General features: G+C 40.1%; 2 protein-coding genes across 3 annotated transcripts in view; both read left to right on the top strand.

Annotated features, from left to right (window-relative positions):
* Positions 1-22497, top strand: part of tenm4 (teneurin transmembrane protein 4) — a 1874213-nt gene that overhangs the window by 117596 nt on the left and 1734120 nt on the right. The window lies entirely within an intron of this gene.
* Positions 7945-12771, top strand: LOC107982591 (taste receptor type 2 member 40-like). The gene has a single exon (XM_062974514.1). It carries the CDS (start codon positions 8132-8134, stop codon positions 9059-9061), a length of 930 nt encoding a protein of 309 aa, XP_062830584.1. The 5' UTR covers positions 7945-8131; the 3' UTR covers positions 9062-12771.

Raw genomic sequence — 22497 nt, 5'->3', positions numbered from 1 at the left:
CCATGAGTTAGAGGTGCCTGCGTCAGTCTCTGTCTCTGTTCTATGTTATGGCATTGAATGTTTGCCTTATATGTGTAATGTGATCCGCCCTGAGTCCCCTTCGTGGTGAGAAGGGTGGAATATAAATACTGTAAATAAATGACCTTCCAATTATGAGCGACTGTGATAATAGGCCATCTCTGTGATGTGCCCTGGGGTCAGGTGCTTTGTCCAGAGGTTGGCTTGGCAGGTAGTCAGGGAATGATACCTGGCCTTAGGCTATTGCCCATGTTGCTGTGCTCCCCCCCCCCAAACAATAAGTTACTTAGTTGCATTTACCAGTTTTAAATAGGTCAATAAATGGCCCTTTATTTCGCCATAACTTTGTGTCTGTTCTCTTTATTTTACGGTGGGTATTCAAACACATATAGACAAAACCTGGTCAAAATTGAGTTTAACCCCTGAACTCTCAAAGTGTGGCATTTTTCAAGAACTAATTCATTAACAGGAGAATCATACAGTTGGGAGGGAATATGAGGGACATCTCATTTAGCCCTGTGCCATGCAGGAAAGCACAACTGAAGGACTTTGAAGAGATGGTCCCTGACTTCTGTAAAAATGATCTCCAAAGAAGGAGAGCCCATAATCCTTAGAAGAAGTATGTTTCACTATAGTAAAAGGTAAAGGTTTCCCCTGATGTTAAGTCCAGTCGTGTCCGACTCTGGAGGTTGGTGCTCATCTCCATTTCTAAGCTGAAGAGCCGGCGTTGTACATAGACACCTCCAAGGTCATGTGACCAGCATGACTACATCTACTCACATTTTGCATGTTTTCGAACTGCTAGGTTGGCAGAAGCTGGAGCTAACAGCAGGCGCTCACTCCGCTCCCGGATTTGAACCTGGGACCTTTAGGTCTGCAAATTCAGCAGCTCAGCGCTTTAACACACTGAGCCACCGGAGGCTCCATGTTTCACTATACAGCAGCTTTTATTGTCAAAAAGTCCTTCCTAATGGTTAAGTGAAATCTCTTTTCATAGTGTCTGGAATAGCAGGAAACACATTTATTCCATGTAAGGCTTTCATGGCCAGAATCACTGGGTTGATGTGAGTCTTTCAGGCTGTAAGGCCATTTATTCCATCTTCATCATGACTTACCTTCAGCTAATTAAATATGGCTCACCTCTTAATCTTCTCTTCTCAGAACTAAACATAACCAACTCCCAAAGGTTTGTTTTTTTTTCAAAGGGCTTGGCTTCAATATTTTTACTATCTTTATTGCCCTTCTTGGAGCAAGGTCTAGCTTGCCAGAGGAAAAGCAATATCTAGCAAACTTGCCCATTTCTTTAAGTTCCAATCCAGAATTATTTGAAGAAAAGGAATATGCATGCAACTGCATCCGTATAGATTTACTTTACAGAAATTCAGTGTGTTTGGCAAAAGAGTTTGCATCTCTTTGGACTTGATTTCTCATTGTAGCACTCTCAGTTGTGCCTCATGGTCAGGAAGGATCTTGTCATGCCTTATTTGATGGATTTCTCCATGGAAAAAAGGAAGGGACAAAGAGTGCCAGGACGATGGGCATCACACAAAGCCAGAGGGAGTTGGTAGTCCTATTGTGCACAGAGGTGGAGGTTCTGCAGTCTGTCACACATTAACAAAGGCAACACAGCAAACAAAGTTACCAGATACAATGTCTTCCAGCTTTAAGAAACTATGATGACTAATGAAGACACCTGTGCTATTTTGCTCCTGCTCCTGCTGTTGTTGCTGCTGCTGTGTACTTTCAAGTAAACTCTGTCATTGGCAAGCCTAAGGCAAACTTATCACCAACTTTTCTTGTCAAGATATGTTCAGAGGGGAGTTTGCACACATTCGTACAATTTTTTTCAACAGTACTGAGGACAAGTAGGTCCCACATGAATCATGACAAGTAGATGTTATATTCTTCACCATTGACTTTCTATCAGACTGATCAAAATCTTTGCTTCTGTGATCCAGGGATTGATTCAGAGGGGCGACAAGATATGGGAGCTGGAAATTGTGTCAATGAATGCAGAGATGGGGCCCATAATTCAGAAGGGTATGTCTTCTATGGTAGATCTTCTCATGGCTCCTCCCTCAAGTATCTATTGAGAACTTTGATGGAGCCCTTTACTGTCAAAACTCTATGCTCAGTCACAGCAAATGCTTCATTTCTTAAAATGTTATTTCTTAGTTGACACAAGGAGATTATAGAATGAGACATGGCCAGAGGGATCTGCTCATCCTTGCTTTATCTCTTGTCTTCAACTCTTTCAAAAATAAATGCTTTGCTCGTCCCTAATCCTAGTCCCTACAAATTCTTTAGAAGCCGCTTTTGGTCTTGACTAAACCTCAATCACAGTTGTCTTGTTGGTAGCTGAACATTTATTTTATCACTTCAACATTAACTGAAATCAATTCTTATACCCTTCAAAAGACCTTACAGATCTAACATTTCCCACCTGCATGTTTTCATTGTGCTATTATTTGTTATATGCTTTGTCATCAAGGTGATATACAAAACCAGTCTCTATGTACAAATACACCTGGGAGTAGATTTATATTGATACGGAAAAAACATGCAAATATTTTTGAACAGGATATGTATTCTTGGCCATATAATATTGATGTTACAAACAGCAATCCTAAATTACATCTAAATAATATTTCTACTCCACTGTGCAATCTATCATTCACATATCCTTTGCTGGACAAAATACTAGAAGGTTCACTCCAGCTACAGTTTTAACAATGCTGGACTCAGCTTCTCTCAGTTTGCTCTTTCTAATTGTTGTTGTGGCTGCGACTGTGGTCGGCTTGATGGGAAATGGCTTTATCACCACTGCAGGTTGCTGTGACTGGATCAGAAGGAAAACATTATCATCATCCCATATGATAATGCTGGCTCTGAGTCTATCCCGATTCTTTTTTCTCGGGATGATGTTGAGCACTCATTGTTTGTTCCTTTATGACATTGGCAATCCAAAATGTATGCCAAGGATTATTCTTTTTTTCTTGTGTTTTTCCAATGCCATCAGCCTTTGGATAGTGACTGTGCTTGTAATCTTTTATTGTATGAAAATTGTCAACTTTACCCAGCCGCTCCTTGTGAAACTGAAGCTGAGGATTTCTAGGATGGTTCTTCAAATGCTCCTAGGATCATGGTTGGTTTCCTTCCTTGTTTCCCTCCCTTTCATCTGGTATGAAAATTGTGAGAATTTTTGCAATGGATCGAAGATAATTTGGGGCAGCATTAGTTGGACATGTCAAACTCAGAATCTACCAAATAGACTTGCTTTTGTTTTATATATGGTGGGGACATTTTTGCCTTCTATTATATACTTAATTTTTTCTGTCATACTGATTCATTCCCTTGTCCATCATGTTAAGAGGTTACAATGGAATACTGAAGGTTTTCCAGATCAGAGGCTTGCTGTACACCTCAGAGCTATTAAAATGCTGGTTTCCTTTCTTGTCCTCTACAGCGCCAATCTTGCATCTCTGATCGCAGTCAGCATGTTCCCCAGCATTTGGATTCATGTTATCTCCACAACTGTCATTGTTGGCTACCATTCAGGACATACAATTACTTTGATTTTCATAGATTCCCAATTGAAGCAGGCATTAAGCAAGGTGCTGCATGGTGTCATGAGGCAATGTCTGAGCAAACCTCTGTCATCTTCCCATCCCAAGACCTCCAAAAGAACTTCCTCTCCATAAGGACATGGGAACTGCTTCTAGTCTTTACAAAATGTTTATTGGTTTCTTCAGAATGCTCCAGATGTTACCCTAGAGGAGAAATTTCCAGATTGACCTTATTTCTAGGTGACAAATGTGGGCTTTGTGGAATTTGAGGATATGATTTTGTGTCCTTCCTCTTTCATTTGTTTTAACAGTTTCCATTCTGTTTATGAAGAAATCTATAATTTGGTAAGTTTTTGCCCAGGTCTTAAGCTGAAGGGACCTACCAAAAGAATACTATACCTTCTCCTTTTCTAGTCCTATAACTGGTAAGCCTGTTTACAGACTCTTGGATGCATCTACACTGTTGAATGAATATGGTGTGACACCACTTTAACTGCCATGGCTCAATTCTATGCAATTATGAGAGCTGTAGTTTTACAAGGACTTGATCCTTATCTACCAAGGAGTACTAATGCTTAAACAGACAACAGATCACTGTAGCCTGTAAATTGCATAATCATTGATCATCAGTGAAAATACTTCAGAAATATAGTTCAGTGTAATTTGAAATATTATAATAGGTTACTTTGAATTTTTGCTCCATTAACCTTTGTGAGTGCCTGTACATGTATGTATGGAAACTAATAAATAATATAGGGCTTATTCCTGGTGAGAACCTGTCTTCTGTTACTGAAAGGATTGAGTATGTTATGAGACCCTCAACCTAAATCTATGCAAGATTGCCACTTCCCTCTGCTATAGCATACCCCATTTAACAGAATCCCTACATCTGCTCTGTAGTATTTTCCTGATGCTGGAAGCAGTGGGGGCTGATGTTTCTAATATCACTGGTGGACTAATCCCCTTCAGATTTTAGTCTGAACTTTATTATTTTTGGCATTATACATGTTTTCTTTTTCATTAATGCACACCATCCATTTCCAAATAAGTTCAGGACCATAGATAGCTTCTTTACAATTCAAACTAAAACCCATGGTGGACTGAATGCCCCATTGACATTCAAATGATGGACTTCTATTAACCAGAGGGCTACTATGAAGAGAAATTGGCAGAGATGTCAATTTCATCCAGCCTTGTTGTACTGACTACTTGCATTTGCATTTACTCATTTTTTTCAGTTATTTTATCCAAGTCGTACTCTGCAAGGTGATTCCTGAAAACACCCGCATATTTTTATGTTTCATATGATCAGTCATAAACACCAGATTGTTATTGGCTAGAATTCAGCATGGGACTTAGGTCTTCATAAATGGCAAGTAAGAAGATTTACTATTTTTGCAATGTCCATATTTGCCTATGGGCTTTCATGACTTTCCAATATAGAGGGCACCAGCGGTGCAGTGGTGGCCAGTGGCATGACTGATATGCCATGACTTTTATGTGCAATAAACATGGAAACACACTAGAATACATATCCGGACACTATCAAGGAAAGGTTGGACCATAACAGAAGTGCCCATTGTGCATCAGGACTGACCGATGCTCATTGCAAGTGCCCAATGCATGTCATAAATGTCCACTAAGCACCCAAACTGTCTGATTGGGGTCGAGCTGTGGCACAGGCTGGTGAGCAGCCTGCTGCAATAAATCACTCTGACCATGAGGTCATGAGTTCGAGGCCAGCCCATGGCGGGGTGAGTGCCCATCAATTAAAAAATAAAAAATAGCTCCTGCTCGTTGCTGACCTAGCAACCCAAAAGATAGTTGCATCTATCAAGTAGGAAATAAGGTACCACTTATAAAATGGGGAGGCAAATTTAACTAATTTACGATGTTGGAATGAGGAAGTGCCGTGACAGTGGATGATGAAGCAGCTGCTCCCCCCTGTGGCCAGAATCGAACATCCCTTCAGGAGAAGGTTAAATTGCCTCTGTGTCTGTCTCTGTCTCGGTTCTATGTGTATATGGGCATTGAATGTTTGCCCTATATGTATATAATGTGATCCGCCCTGAGTCCCCTTCGGGGTGAGAAGGGCGGAATATAAATACTGTAAATAAAAATAAAATAAATTTATATCAGAAGCATTTGATGCTCACCGAAAACATCTGATGCACTTTGGACCAGTCTTGTATGTGCCTAGATGTGTGTCATGTGGAGCACGTTTGTTCATTGTAGGGGAGGAAGGGTATATCAAGTTCTGTAATGACAAAAAATGTGCACATTATGTATGAGTTGGAATTATACTTGCAATTTCACTACAACATTCCAGCCAAACTCTTCTGTATCAGAAGAGTAGATGGAGTATAGAAGCAACACAATGAAGCTAATTTATTATTTGAAGCTTACAATCAAAAGCAGAGATGGCAACCTGTCAGCCACTGAATGTTGCATCATCCCTGCTCAGCATAGTCAGCAGCAAGAAATGATAGAAGCTGCAATCAAACAGTGGCCTGGATGCTATTGTTATTCCTAGTAAAAACAGACCCATTAAATCTGTGGACTTAACCAATGCATTTACTGCCCATTTGATTAAATGGGTCTGCTGTGGTTGAGTTAACCACAAGTTGTTCACTGATGATCTAAACTAAGGAGAATGCATTACAGAAAGAAAAATGGCAACAAGAAATGGAGTCAATGCTCATTTTAGATCTACACCAACACCTTGAATTGAGCTTGACTTAACTGAGTTCAATTGAAGCAAATTCAATTGAACCAAGCTCAATTCAAGATGTTCTTGAATACAACCCCTAAATGATCTGGGGACAAATTATTTAAAAGACCACTTCCTGCCATATAAGTCTTCCAGAAATATAAAATCTCCAGAAGATGCCCTGTTGCATGTCCCTGTCCCTCGTGAATTTTGGTTAGTGGGTAACTGTAGCAGGACTTTTTTTTCTGTAGCAGCTCCTTTATAGTCAAACATCCTATCCATTTCTTTTAGGCTTTTGGTGGACATCCAAAACAGTGCTGTTCCACATGGCATTTAGTGTTTGAAATTACAGTTTTAAACATTTTAAAACTGGATTTTAGGATTTTTTTAGTCTACTTTTAGGAGTATTCAAAACATATTACTGTATATACTCGAGTATAAGCCAACCCAAATATAAGCCGAGGCACCTAATTTTACCACAAAAAAAAAAAACTGGGAAAACGTTGACTTCAATATAAGCCGAGGGTGGTAAATTTCAGAAATAAAAATAGATACAATAAAATTACATTAATTGAGGCATCAGTAGGTTAAATGTTTTTGAATATTTACATAAAGCTCAAATTTAAGATAAGACTGTCCAACTCTGATCAAATCATTATTCTCATCTTCTTCAATGTAAATGTGCTTATGTATCCTTTTAATAATAATAGAGTAAAATAATACATGTAATAATAATAATAATAATAATAATAATAGGAAAATAATACATGTAATAATAAATAGAGTAAAATAATAAATGCATTTTTTTGTGTCAGGAGCAATCGGAGTTGCTTCTGGAGTGAGAGAATTGGTCGTCTGCAAGGATGTTGCCCAGGGGACACCCGGATATTTTGATGTTTTACCGTCCTTGTGGAAGGCTTCTCTCATGTCCCCGCATGGAGCTGGAGCTGATAGAGGGAGCTCATCCACGCTCTCCCCGGGTGGGATTCAAACCTGGCAGTTTTCAGGTCAGCAACCCAACCTTCAAGTCACAAGGCTTTTATCCCCTAGGTCACCGGATAATAATAATAATAATAATAATAATAATAATAATAATAATAATAATATCAGAGTGAAATAATAAATGTTAATAATAATAATAATAATAATAATAGAGTAAAATAAATGTAATAGTAGCAACAATAATGGAGAAAAATAATAAATGTAATAATATCAATAATAATAGAGAAAAATAATAAATGTACCATATATTCTCGAGTATAAGCTGACCCAAATATAAGCCAACCAGGACCCTCACCCGAGTATGAGCTGAGGGGGGCTTTTTCAGTCTTAAAAAAGGGGCTGGAAAACTAGGCTTATACTCAAGTATATACAGTATATGTATTTAAAAATATTTTTAGACTCATATTGTGTTAATTGGTTTTTATTTGTTCATTGCCTCCGGGGTCCTTTTGGGCTGGGATTAAATATAGAAATGCTGTACTTTAAATAAGTAAATAATGAATCAGTAAATATTGCAAATGTTCAGTGTTCATAGGAGAGCCTGGGAAACAAGCCAGAATGAAATCATACTGAATATTTGCATATCCTCAAGCAACACCAGGTTAAAATATACAGGACTGATTTCAAGTGACTTCCTGCTATAGATGGACTAGAGGCATTTGAAAACCGTGGATACATTCTTTGGGGATACCATAAGCATGGTAAGGTATTCCAGACTTAACTTCTACCATTGAATGGGGAAACTAGAAATCATTTCATAGGATTACTCAAAGGACTTGATTATTTATAGATAATACTTGGATAAAGCAACTCAGAAAGACTGGCAACAGTGAACATGGGGACTGTAAATTCTCTTCAAACCACCTTTCAGGTTGTTATCATGACTTGCTGTGCTGTGGGGATAATAGTCAATGTATTTATTTTGGTCATTGGCTACCTAGACTGGGCAACAAGGAAAAAACTGCCCAATTGTTACATGATTGTAAGTTGTCTCAGTTCATCTAGACTTCTTCTGCAAGGGACAGTATTGTACTCTACGCTTTGCCAAGGGACACGCCACTGGAATGTACTCAGGGTACAGTCAGCCCTCCTGGTGTTGTCCAGCACAGCTTGCCTTTGGTTTGCTGCTTGCCTCAGTGCCTTCTACTGTGCAAAGATTGCCACTTTCACCCAGCGGCATTTCCTGCTAATGAAGCTGAGAATCTCTGGGATGGTTCCATATCTTCTTCTGGGATCAATGTTGGTCTCTTTGATCTCTTCTGTCCCTTTCATCTGGACAGATTTTAGTGTTCACCTCTGTAACTCAACCAGGAGTTCTGTGAAAAACACCACCAGTGACAGCACCGTTGGGAACATCTCCTACTTCAAGGTTTTCATCGTGTACCTGACTTGGATGACCATTCCTCTTCTGTTCTTCACAGCATCATCCACCCTCCTAATTGCATCTCTCTGGAGACACACCAAACAGATGAGACGCAACATGACTGGCTTCAAGGATCTGAGCACACAGGTTCACAGCAATGCCATTAAGACTCTGATCTCCTTCCTAGTGCTTTATTTCTGCAGCTTTGTAGATGAGATTCTGCTGGGGATCCCTTCCTGCCTAACTAGGAATAGATGGAAACACAGTATCTGTTCATTCATTGCTGCTGTATGCCCCTCCATCCATTCCATTCTTTTGATTTTCTTTAATGTTAGGCTGAAGCAGACATTCAAAGGCATTCTGCTTTCCATGAGGTGCCATGGGGGAAAAGCCTGTTCCTAAGAGCCTGCCAAAAAGAAGAAGAAGAAGAAGAAGAAGAAGAGGGAGACAGTTTTGTCATCTGAAAGGACCTGGGAAGATTAATTTACTCATAGTTAAGATGAACAAATTTATCTTCCCAGGTCCTTTCAGATTGCAGTTATGTTTATAAACATAGGACTTTTATTTCTATTTTTATTTCAAAGTTTCAGCAGCTATTTCCATTTCAGAATGCTTTCAGTAGAGAGCTTGTTGTTGTTGTTGTTGTTGCTGTTGTTGTTTTTGCAAATGCACAGTGTAGTTGCAGGCAGGAAACTAAAGTGTGGAGTTGTGGCTTGGATGATATTAAATCTATTTTTAATTTCTTCTCAAGGAAGCATTGCTTTACTGCATATGTAAAAGTGTCATGTATTCCCCCAAAATAATTTAAATCCAAACCAACTTTATACAAATATTTGAGAGGACGCATTCTCTCTCCCTTTGTCTTATCTTTTGTTTTGATTATAAATTAATGAAAAAAATTCTTTTTAATTTTTTTTCACAGAGATTATACATCAGGAATGGTTTCTAACAGTTTTCATTGTCTCTGTTAAAACACATCAGAACCTGAATTCCACCAGTAGTTGTGGTTGTAATGATTTTATATAGTAATTTTTTAAAATTATCTCTGGTTGATCAAGAAATTGGAAGCCAAATTGACAGAGGTTCTTTCACTAGGGTTCTTCAACTAGGGTTTTTTTCAACTAGTTCTTCTGCCAGGGTTCTTTCCAAATTTTTCATTTAGTGGTTCTGTGAATCTAGATGATCACAAGATCTTTTTGGACTGAAAGATTCTATGAGTCTAACCTAATCACACAGGTAAGGCTTTTTTTAAAACAAGCTTTTAAAAATGCACACCTCTTCTGAAGAAAGGTTGCCAAGAAAACCTCATGATAGGTTCACCATGAATCTGAATGAGCGTGAAGGTACATAAGAAGAGCAAATATAATGGAGGGTAGATGAAGCATTTGAAGGGAAGCGTCACCAAGCTACACTGCTCTTTAAAATTAGAAATAACATAATGAACATGAGCCAAGAGTGTGATGCAGAAGCTTAAAAAGCCAATGGGATTTTGGGCTGCATCAAAAGAAGCATAGTGTCTAGATCGAGGGAAGTCATAGTACCTTTGTATTATGCTTTGATTATATCTCTTACCTGAAATATTGTGTCAAATCCTGGGCACAACAGTTCAAAAAAGATATTGACAAGGTGGAAGGTGTCCAGAGGGGGGCAACTAAAATGATTAAAGGTCTGGAGACCATGAATTCCCATGAGGAGCATCTTAAAGAGCTGAGTATGTTTAGTCTGAAGAAGAGAAAGTTGAGAGGAGACATTATAGCCATTTATAAATATGTGGAAGGGTGTCATAAGGAAGAGGGAGTAGGCTTGTTTTTTGCTGCCCTAGAAACTAGGACTCAGAGCGATGGGTTCAAATTACAGGAAAGGAGATTCCACCTGAACAACAGGAAGAACTTCCAGCCCATACAAACTGTTCAACAGTGGAACTCTCAGCCTCAGAGTGTGATGGAAACTTCTTCCTTGGAAACTTTTAAACAGAATCTCTTCCAACTCTATTATTATATGATTCTATGATTCTAATGCTGTAATGCCTTATCCATGCTATCACTTCACCAATAAAAGCAGGTAATAGTGAACTTCAGGAGCTGGGAGAAATTCCATTAAAGACATATAGAAACAAAATCGCTGTATTTACTACTGATGAAGAGAAATGTGTTTGAGTTTCATTTAAAAGCTAACCATTCCACTTTGCATATACTAAACAAAGGGTTCATCTACATGATAGAATTCATGCAGTTTAACACTATTTTAACTATGATGGTTCAATGATATGTGTTGGGAATCTAGGAGCTGTTAAGCTCAAATCACCCTCTTTGTGAGGTAAATTCCTGGGAAAACAGCAGAGTGTGTGGAAGTATTTCTTCCAATGCAGCAGAGAAACTTACGCGGGGTGAGTTTAGGAAAGCCTTTGTCTTCTTCAGGATGGCAAAGGATCGCAAAGCCAGCTTAAAAGTTTAAAAGCATTTATTGAGGTAAAAAGAAATCCATTGATGGATAGAAAAGGTTTGGAGCTAACTAGCTTATCTAATCTGGTCTAAGATAGGTAGACGGATCAAAATAACAAAGAATCTAGATAGAATCTAGACATCTTGACTACAAGAGGGGACAAAATGCGTCCTCTCTGTGAAACAAAGCAGGAAGAAAGAATGGTGACCACCTTTCTTCTCTAGGGCCATAAAAATTCTAAAGGCCAAATTGAGGAGGTTACATCAAGCCCTAGGAGAGATCACATTTCTAAAATCAACAAAAGGATGGGGTGGATCTAAACAGGACAGGAAGAAGGAAATAAGAGTAAAGCCTATCAAGCATGCATAGGACTGTGGGAAGGTGTCCCTGACTCTGCTCAAGGCTTGCTAACTAACAATAGAGACTTAGGCAGTGCAGAATGACATCTCTAACAATATGGAATCATGGGAGTTATAGTTTTGTAAAGCACCAGCACACTTTGGCAGAGAAGGCTAGAGAGATTTTGTGAAGAGCAATATCAACAATGTGGCTGGAAGAGGAGCAGGAGCAAAAGAAGGAAGACACTGTAAAACTACAATTCCCATGATTCCATAGCACTAAGCCATGGCAGTTGGAATGGTGTCAAACTATACTATTTCTAAAGTGTAGATGAGCCCTAAATTAGGAACAGAACTTATATAATTCTTCAGTGTTTGTACTTTTTAAATCAGAACATGAATACAAAATGCTTCCATATGGGGAATTTTTAAAATAGAAAATAGCATAGGTTAGTTGAAATGTCATTAAAAATACATATATTAGGTAATATTACTTACAGGAATGAATCTATTAAGTGAAATCACATACAAAAACATATCAACTGGGTAAAAGGTATCTAACAAACCATATTTCTCCATATGTTTCCACCCACACCCTTGGATCCAGAAGAGATGGCCTTCTATCAGTCCCACCACCTTCACAAATATGGTTTGTGGGAACATGAGAAATAATGTTCTCAGTGGCTTCCCCTAGACTTTGGAACTCCTTCCCAAGTAATAAATTTTACAGTCTTTCTTAACATGCAAAATTCCAATGTGTGAGTCATTATTTTGTTAAAAGAGACAGAAAAACATTCAATCATATAATCTTCCACCTGCATTCTAAAGGGTCAAAATAAACCTTATCAACTGTAGTGCACAATAAGAAGTATAATAGGGTCAACGTTATGATTTTCTTCTTGTTTCTAATCCCCCCTTGGTCAGATGACAGATGATGTTCCAATTTGCCTAAAGCAGGATATAGACTCTGCCATGAAACATCTCTCTGATTTGCATCCTGAGAGAATCTATGCTAAAATGGTTTCAAATAGTATTTTGCAACTACTTCCTGATCCTGGAGAAATACCATACACAAACATATGTATCTTATATTTGGATATACAAATTATACCTGATCCGGATGATAGGACATGCAAAAACAGTGCTTGCACAATGAAAACCTGTCATTCACAGTATACATTCTTATAGGATTGCATCTGAGAAATGGTATGATCGTTGGGATATGCCACAAAATGATTTTGATATTTCATGCTGAATCTGTGCTTGTAATGTAGGAACCCAGTCCTGGTTTTCCCCTAACAGTTCCTATTGACTGTAGGTGCTTTCATCTGGGTGTTTGGCAGCCTTAAATCAACTTAGACCGTCAACACCCAGCAGGACATACATGTAGTTAAATAGTGGCTGCATTAACACCAACCTTCTACTGATACTGGGCAATCACTCACTATGTATGGCTTGAATGTGTTATTTGCTGTTTAACTGTGTGGTACTTACTTTGGAAGTAGTTGTTATACTCCAGAAACTTCATTTTTGTGACAAACTATGTTGAATTGATTGAGACTCTATGGACTTCATCACATTGGTGTGTGTGTGAGAGAGAGGGATTTGCCATGGATTGTGATAAATCTAACAGGGAGCATGGGAAACCCATCTCCCTGCATTGCTTCTCACTTTTTTCCAGTGAGGAGAATTATCACTGCCCAGCTTTTCCCCCTCCCCACTTGTTTTTATGCAACATGGGAAGCCTCCCATGTTGCTGGCAATGCCTCCTGTGATGCATGATCTTTTCTTCAGGCACAGAGCACCACCAGAAGTACATATCAGAAAGATGATGTCTCCTGATAGCAACCCGTCAGAACCTTGAGATCTACAAGGGAAAGCTTTCCTTTGATCTCACCACAGTCACAGTATCACCTAGAGAGGTCCAAGCATCGAAGGATGGGTAAATTTGCCCATCTGATGAAGTCCTATAGTAATTGGAAAAAAAAACCCTATAATAAAATGTGGAGTGCCGCAGGGTTCGGTTCTGTTTAACATCTTTATTAACGACTTAGATGAAGGGTTAGAAGGCATGATCATCAAGTTTGCAGATGACACCAAACTGGGAGGGATAGCCAACACTCCAGAAGAAAGAAACAAAATTCAAAATGATCTTGACAGACTAGAGAGATGGGCTGAAACTAACAAAATGAAGTTCAACAGGGATAAATGCAAGATACTTCACTTCAGCAGAAAAAATGGAATGCAAAGATACAGAATGGGGAACGCCTGGCTAGACAGCAGTACATGTGAAAAAGATCTTGGAGTCCTCATGGACAACAAGTTAAACATGAGCCAGCAATGTGATGCGGCTGCAAAAAAAGGCCAATGGGATTCTGGCCTTCATCAATAGGGGTATAGCGTCTAGATCCAGGGAAGTCATGCTACCACTCTATTCTGCCTTGGTCAGACCACACCTGGAATACTGTGCCCAATTCTGGGCACTGCAGTTGAAGGGACAATGTTGACAAGCTGGTCCAGAGGAGGGCAACTAAAATGATCAAAGGTCTGGAGAACAAGCCCTATGAGGAGCAGCTTAAAGAACTGGGTATGTTTAGCCTGCAGAAGAGAAGGCTGAGAGGAGACGTGATAGCCATGTACAAATATGTGAGGGGAAGTCATAGGGAGGAGGGAGCAAGCTTGTTTTCTGCTGCCCTGCAGACTAGGACACGGAACAATGGCTTCAAACTACAGGAAAGGAGATTCCACCTGAACATCAGGAAGAACTTCCTCACTGTGAGAGCTATTCGGCAGTGGAACTCTCTCCCCTGGACTGTGGTGGAGGCTCCTTCTTTGGAGACTTTTAAACAGAGGCTGGGTGGCCATCTGTCGGGGGTGCTTTGAATGCGATTTCCTGCTTCTTGGCAGGGGGTTGGACTGGATGGCCCATGAGGTCTCTTCCAACTCTACTATTCTATGATTCTATGATTCTATGTGCTGCAGGATGTCCTTTTCCCATCTTTTTAATAAACTTTTCCCATCTTTTATGATTGAATCAATTAGGAAATGAAATTTATAACCAAGGAACAAAAATTGTGTTCCATAGTGTTATATATCTCCCAGTGTGTCTACTTCTTGTCCTGTTTTAAAATGAAGAAGGCATAGTGGCTGTTTGGGCAATCACAGGGAATCAAGTGGTATGTTAGAAGCCCCCGGTGGTACAATGGATTAAATTCTTGTCCTGGCAGGACTGCTGACTTGAAGGTTGGGTTCCTGACCTGAAAGTTGCTGGTTTGAATCCAACCTGGGGAGAGCACGGATGAGCTCCCTCTATCAGCTCCATGTGGTGATATGAGAGAAGCCTTCCACAAGAATGGTAAAAACATCCAAACATCAGGACATCTCCTGGGCAGACAGCCAATTCTCTCATATCAGAAGTGACTTGCCTTTTCTCAAGTTGCTCCTGACATGAAAAAAGTGGTATGTTGAAAGCACTGCTAATACTTTTACACAATCCAGTAAAGTGCAACAGGATAGCTGGAATCTTGTTGATTAGTCCCAGCAAGAATAGATCCATTCATTAACTGTTTAATGGCAAGTCAACAGATAGATAAGTACTGTGGATTCAATGGCTCTATTATAAAAATAATATATCTGAAAGATGATATCTCCTGATAGCAACCTATCAGAACCTTGAGATCTACAAAGGAAAGCTTTCCTTTGATCTCACCACCATCATAGTCTCTCCTAGACAGGGTGTGTCAGGACCCAGGCTGCAGAGCACCAATAACCATGCGCAGAGACCAGAATCTATCTAATATCTTTATTATAGAAATATATAAAGTCAATAAAAACAAGTGAAGAATATAGTTCAGAAGCAGACCTTTCAGATGAGGTCAAATATAGTCCAGAAATGTATTGTCCAATATAAGATATTAGAGTTCAAAGTTATAATCCACTTGACCGAAACACACACTTTGCCAAGCAATAGTGTGGGGAATGACTGAGTCTTTAGAGTCCAATGTAGCTTGACAACAAGGCTGGAAAATAAACTTGATTCTTGGCTAGATCAAAGACTTGAAACGAGGCAAACATGAAACATGAACAGAGTCCAAGGAAGTCCGTGAAACAAGGCAAGGCTGGAAACTTGATCCGGGAAACAAGGAACTGGGGTTACGAAGTCCACACACGATCTCACTCCTCAAGCTGAACAATTGACTCCGCAAAGTTCCCCTTGCGACCAGCACCTATATTGCAGGGGTCCCCAAACTAAGGCCCGGGGGCCGGATGTGGCCCTCCAAGGTCATTTACCTGGCCCCTGTCCTAAACTTTAGATTTAGGATTGACCTAAGTCTGCCTGGTTTTTGGAGGTCTCCTTTGCTTACCTATGGTCTTATGAGATCATCTAGATGGCCTTTGACGGTCTCTTTGCTTAGCCACGGCCTTATGGGACCATCTAGATGGCTTTTGGGGGTCCCTTTCCTTACCTGTGGTTTTATGAGATTGTCTATATGGCCTTTGGGGGCCCCTTTCCTTACCTATGGTCTTATGAAACCATCTAGATGGTCTTTGAGGGTCCCTTTCCTTATCTATGGCCTTCTGATGGCCTGATGAGATCATCTAGATGGCCTTTGAGGGTCCCTTTCCTTACCGATGGACTTATGAGACCATCTAGATGGTCTTTGGGGGTCTCTTTGCTTACCTATGGTCTTATGAGATTGTCTAGATCAGGGCTCCCCAAACTAAGGCCCTCCAAGGTCATTGACCTGACCTCTGTCCTAAACTTTAGACTTAGGGTTGACCTAAGTCTGAAATGACTTGAAGGCACACAACAACAACAATCCTAATTTTGGACTATTTCATCCTAGTCTGGCCCCCCAACAGTCTGAGGGACTGTGAATCGGCCCTCCACTTAAAAAGTTTGAGGACCCCTGCTATACTGGGTCTTGTTTTCCCGCCAACAGAACACTTTCCCTAGAGAACGAGAAGCGAAACCCAACTCTGTCCAGATGCATGACTCCTTAGAATTTCCCAAGGGAAGCAGACCTAATCAGCTAGTTGTTTGGCAGCGATTCTCAGGCTCCGGCGATTAGCCTCCCTGGCTCCTCTATCTCTATTATAATTGTCCCTCCGGGAAAACGGGGGGGAATTCTGCCCAAGGCCTGTTTGGCTACATTCTTGAGGACAAACATCCTCCAGGTGGAGAGGCTCCGATTCTGGCTGAAACGGCGGAAATCCCATGTTTTCCTCTTCGTCTGCCACAATAGTACTAGGAACAGGACTACAAGGCCCATGAGTCATCACAGGGTGCGAGGGAGAGAGCCTTCTATTCCCACCCTCTTCTGTCTGTAACTTCCTTCTATCAAGATGCCTTCAAACTGCATTAAATAGTCAATGTAGATGTGTCCTTTGATTCTATAAAAAAAACTCCAACAAATGAGAAAAATACATATGCTATTACACACATTTCAAGATGATGATCTTGATCTTATTTATTTATTTGCTGTATTTATATCCCACCCTTCTCACCCCGAAGGGGACTCAGGGAGGACCACAATGTGCACTTACATAGCAAACATTCAATGCCATGAGACATGCGACATACAGACAAAGACACAGAGGCAATTTAACATTTTTGAGCTTCTGGCTTCATGAGGGTATGCTCGATTCTGGCCACAGGGGGAGCTGCTGCTTCATCATCCACTGCAACACCAAGTCCTTGATGGAGTACTTCCTCCTTTTGCTAAATCATGATCCTTGACTTGAAGAAGACAGGGACAAACATTGAGACCTGGGAATCTGAAGTGTGTGTGTGTGTGTGTGTATTTTGCATGCTTCTTTCCAGAAAAGGGGACCTAAACAATCAATAGACTTGTGACTATGCCAGAATAAGCAGCATGAAGTGGCTGCCTCAGGCGACACATGCTCAGGAACAGCGAATAGTACACTCTTCGACAGCTCTGATTTGATAGGGACAGTCCCAATTAATCCTCTGCCAATGCCACATTTTGAGCTGCTTTTTAAAAAATCTCAGTTTCATTCTCCTCCTATTTTCCACTTTTACCATCAGCTTCCTTTGGTTACTCCAATCCATTCAGCAGGGTAGGTTGGGGGAGATAAGAAGAGAGAAAGACATGGTCACACTGCTCATGAGCTCATTGGAAGATGCTGTTGCGTCACCAACCTGAAAGTAAGATTGAGTTACCCTCTTTTCTTTTGCTTCCAGTAGTTAAAAAAAGTCTCAGTAAGCCTTAAAAATAGGACTCTTGACAATTGAACAGCCACTGCATAAAACGTTACCCAGAACACCTTTGCATTCTCACACATATATTTGCTTCCCAACTCATTCATTATTTCCTGATAATGTCACTTACAGCTTCCCACTGTCAGGACTCAATGAAATGCTAATCAAATCAAGTTAGTTAGAGGCAGTGAAAGAGTGACTGTAGCCTTCGATGGATGTTCAAGTGGTCATTAGTTAAGGTGCTGCTGGAGGGCCCATTTGACAACATATCATGCGAGGCGTCGTGAGTTCCTCATTAGAATAGGACAGCAGAGCCTCTGGAGGCTGCCAGGAGCCAAATATATCTGATCAAATGAGGTCAGCATAACGGAACATTTCTGTCACTCTAAAGTTACATTGGTAATAAAAATCAGGGCAAATACTTTTCCGAGGCAGACAGATACTTTCCTTAGGGCAATGGCTGCCAGGATACTAGATTGGGCCAAAGTAGTAACAAAAGATTTTTGGCATTGAAATGTTTGAATGCAAATAGAAGCCACTGGTTGTGAGGGTTGCAGCAAACATTACGACAGTGGTGCACAACCTCCAGGTGTTTTGGACTCCAGCTCCCAGAATTCCTGACCATTGGACAAACTGGCTAGGGCTTCTAGGAGTTGGAGGCCCAAGCTCTTGGAGGGCCACAGGTTGTACATGACTGCTTTAGGGGATCATCTACACTGGACAGTTCAACCTGGTGTACATTTGTTCGGAAGCAGCCCTGAATTCAGTACATTTGTGACAAATCTGGGTTCATTGTTCAGATGACTGCTCTACTGGGGCCACCCACATCCCACTATCAGGTATAAACTGCCACTCGTAGATCCAACTTAGAAGAAAAGAAGAATATTATTTTACAGGTTTTACACACAATTGTTGGCAAGACTAAAGTTTGCTATAAAGTAGACATCCTATATAGGGTTACCATTTCAAACATTCCACATGTTACAGTTTCACAATACCCCTTTTAGGGGGACTTTCAGTAATTGGTTAATGAGTCTAACCATTACATCACTTGTCCAAACACCAATTCACTTGAGAAACGACCTCTGTTCCCAACTCTCCATTCTCCCAGATTCTCCTCTCTTATCTTCCAGATGTTGTTGCTTAATCGGTGCTGGTTCCCAGAAATTGCAATATACCCCTGCCTACTCTAATTCCCATCAATGAGCTTAATATGAGATATACGCAATATGCTGGAGAAGGTTATAGGAATACATCTTAAGCAGAAGACACGTACAACATAGTCAAGGTATAGGACACAGACTTTATACCATGGCAGATGCTAGACAAATGATCTTGGCACTTGCTTCCTCCATGTTGCAGTTGCCACTACTCCTAGCTAGCCACAGAGCTCAGTCTGAGCTCCTGGCCACCTTCTAAAATCAGCTTGCACAACCAGCATGATGCTCAGGGCAATCACTCTCCTCGTTTGCTATGCAGGTGCCCCATTCCAACAAGGAAAGGAGATGATGATGATGATGATGATGATGATGATGATGATGATGATGATGATGATGATGATGATAAGCAGCCCAGGAGCAAGCCATCAGAATAAATGCAATTAAGGCCAAGATTGAAAAATCAGCTGATGACCCAAAATGCAGACTGGGCAAGGAAACCGACGAAACCATTGATCATATCCTCAGCTGCTGTAAGAAAATTGCACAGACTACAAACAGAGGCACAACTATGTGGCCCAAATGATTCATTGGAACTTATGCCTCAAGTACCACCTCCCAGCAGTAAAGAACTGGTGGGATCACAAACCTGCAAAGGTATTGGAAAATGAGCACGCAAAGATACTGTGGGACTTCCGAATCCAGACTGACAAAGTTCTGGAACACAACACACCAGACATCACAGTTGTGGAAAAGAAAAAGGTTTGGATCATTGATGTTGCCATCTCAGGTGACAGTCGCATTGACGAAAAACAACAGGAAAAACTCAGCCGCTATCAGGACCTCAAGATTGAACTGCAAAGACTCTGGCAGAAACCAGTGCAGGTGGTCCCGGTGGTGATCGGCACATTGGATGCCGTGCCAAAAGATCTCAGCCGGCATTTGGAAACCATAGACATTGACAAAATTACGATCTGCCAACTGCAAAAGGCCATCCTACTGGGATCTGTGCGCATCATCCGAAAATACATCACTCAGTCCTAGACACTTGGGAAGTGTTCGACTTGTGATTTTGTGAAACGAAATCCAGCATATCTATCTTGTTTGCTGTGTCATACAATAAAATAATGTAGCAATGTACTTGATTTATATTCCGCTCTATCTCCCTCAGAGCAGATTACAAAATACATACAAGGCAAGCATTCAATGCTTTCACAATTAATAATATAGACAGACAACACATAGACAGAGGCAAAGCTTCTCACTTTTTCCATCTCCAGTATCTAGAGGCTGTGCTTGACTCGGCCATGGAGAAGTGATGTTGTTCCATTTTCCACACTGAGGAAGCTGATCAAATTTTGCCAGCATGTTTTTCAGTGGTGCCTTTTACCTCCCCACCAAAGTGGTACCTATTTATCTACTTACATTGCTGTTTTTGAACTGCTAGGGCTAATGGCAGGAGCGCACCTCGACCCGCAGCTTGAACTGCTCACCTTCCAGTCGACAAGCTTTTCAGTAGCTTGTAGTTTAACCCACTGTGCTAGCTGCGACTAGCCGAGATCACATTATTATGAAGGGACAATTGTGAATGTCAAGAATGTCTTGTAAAGAGTGCTGGTGCTGGTGCCCAGTATGGACAGTGGATTGGAGTGAACCAGACCCGATCTAGGTGACTAGATTGCTCCAAAGTCATGGGATATGCTAGAGTTTCTAGCAAAGTGTGGCAAAGTCATTTTAAAGAAAGCAAACAAGCAAGCAAACTAACCTGGAGATATTTACTAGAAGTTGCTGTATGTCAACAAAATAGACAACCTTCCACTTGGGGTTTGAGTCCCCCCATTCCATTATAGACAAGCCCTATACCTATCTTCTGTTGATGTGGTTCTGACACAAACCTGGAACGGTTATTTGAATTGAGAGGAAACTTATAGTGGTTGCTAATCCTGCTAATTTTCAGTATACTGGCCACTCACACTGGCCATGCTATTTGGATTTGTTGAAAAGTATGCTTTCAGTGTAAAAGGTCATTTAGTGTTACGTCTAGCTGGGGATACAGGTGTTTTTATATCTTATTAAAGAAAAAAGACAAAGTTTTAAAATATCAAATCATATATAGAGAACCATAATATACAACAGACATAACACAATTCACTACAAATAAGCCTAAAATACACACAAAACACTCAAATACAAAAAAAAACAGACAAAATTAGAGCCTTCCAATGACTAGTTGATGGCATTAATTAATCCCTTATCCCACTTCCTTGATTTTTCTATAGGAAATAAGCATGTCTACTTGAATATTAATATATACAATTCTTCATCTCCAAATACTGATAAGGTCCCTCAACAGTTTCTCAAAAATACAATTAATGGCTGCCATTCCTACAGTTAATTAATGATTTTTGTTTGATCAAAGTTGTCAGTTTGTCCATTTCTGCCAAATTATACAGTTTGAGCTGCCAGTCTTCTGGTAATAGAGTAGCTATATCTTTTGACTTCTGTGCATATCTTTTGTCATACTGATTGTCCTTCAGTCCCAGTAGGAAGGGTTCTTGTGTCAAGTGGATTTTGAATGTCAAAGTCTCTTCCATTAAGCTATGTTTTTCAGTCCCAAATTGTCTTGCTTCATCACACGTCCATTTGGGCCTGCAGTTTTGACTTCCACAATTCAAGAGATAATCTTGTTCAGCAAAGTCCAAATTGAGGAGAGAGCACTCATTTGCTTACCCTCAGGAAGGAAAGGGAAAGAGGGAAACCAAGTCTTTCTCTCAGGTCTTTGAGTCTTACAAGCTTCCTCTACTTCAACTCTCCCTCTTTGTCATTTGCTATGCCCACTTAGCTACTCTTGCAGGCAACTTTTATGGATAGGAAACTATGTTTTCTTCCTCTTTTTCTAAGAAGTTTGTTTTCTGCTCAGCACTGTTTCTTTGTGGACCAATGACAATGATATGGGTTTCAAGAAACAGATGTCCACCTTTCATAGCTATGCATAGAAATGGAAAATATGATGGCATGGACCATCTTATATTTAGTATTCCGTGGTATATTTTTACACGATAGCATCTTATTAAATTCATCCATAGTTTCCCTTCTATACATGATGCTTAATGGGCTATACATATAGTAGAGTCTCACTTATCCAACATAAACGGGCCGGCAGAATGTTGGATAAGCGAATATGTTGGATAATAAGGAGGGATTAAGGAAAAGCCTATTAAACGTCAAATTAGGTTATGATTTTACAAATTAAGCACCAAAATATCATGTTATACAACAAATTTGACAGAAAAAGTAGTTCAATACTCTGTAATGCTATGTAGTAATTGCTGTATTTACGAATTTAGCACCAAAATATCATGAAGTATTGAAAACATTGACTACAAAAATGCATTGGATAATCCAGAATGTTGGATGAGCGAATGTTGGATAAGTGAGATTCTACTGTGTCATGATATTTTTGTGCTAAATTCGTAAAGATAGTAATTACAACATAACATTACTGTGTATTGAACTACTTTCCCATCAAATTTATTGGATAACATGATGTTTTGGTGCTTAATTTGTAAAATCATAACCTAATTTGATGATTAATAGGCTTTTCCTTAATCCCTCCTTATTATCCAAGATATTCGCTTATCCAAGGTTCTGCCGGCCCGTTTAGTTTGGATAAGTGAG

The sequence above is a fragment of the Anolis carolinensis genome, chromosome 3, assembly GCF_035594765.1.
Source record: "Anolis carolinensis isolate JA03-04 chromosome 3, rAnoCar3.1.pri, whole genome shotgun sequence".
Taxonomy (NCBI): Eukaryota; Metazoa; Chordata; class Lepidosauria; order Squamata; family Dactyloidae; genus Anolis; species Anolis carolinensis.
The sequence above is the reverse complement of the archived record's forward strand: the minus strand, read 5'-3'. Positions and strand labels throughout refer to the sequence as shown.

Coding starts and splice junctions, on each gene's coding strand:
- LOC107982591 (XM_062974514.1), top strand. CDS start 8,132: ATGGGGACTGTAAATTCTCTTCAAACCACCTTTCAGGTTGTTATCATG.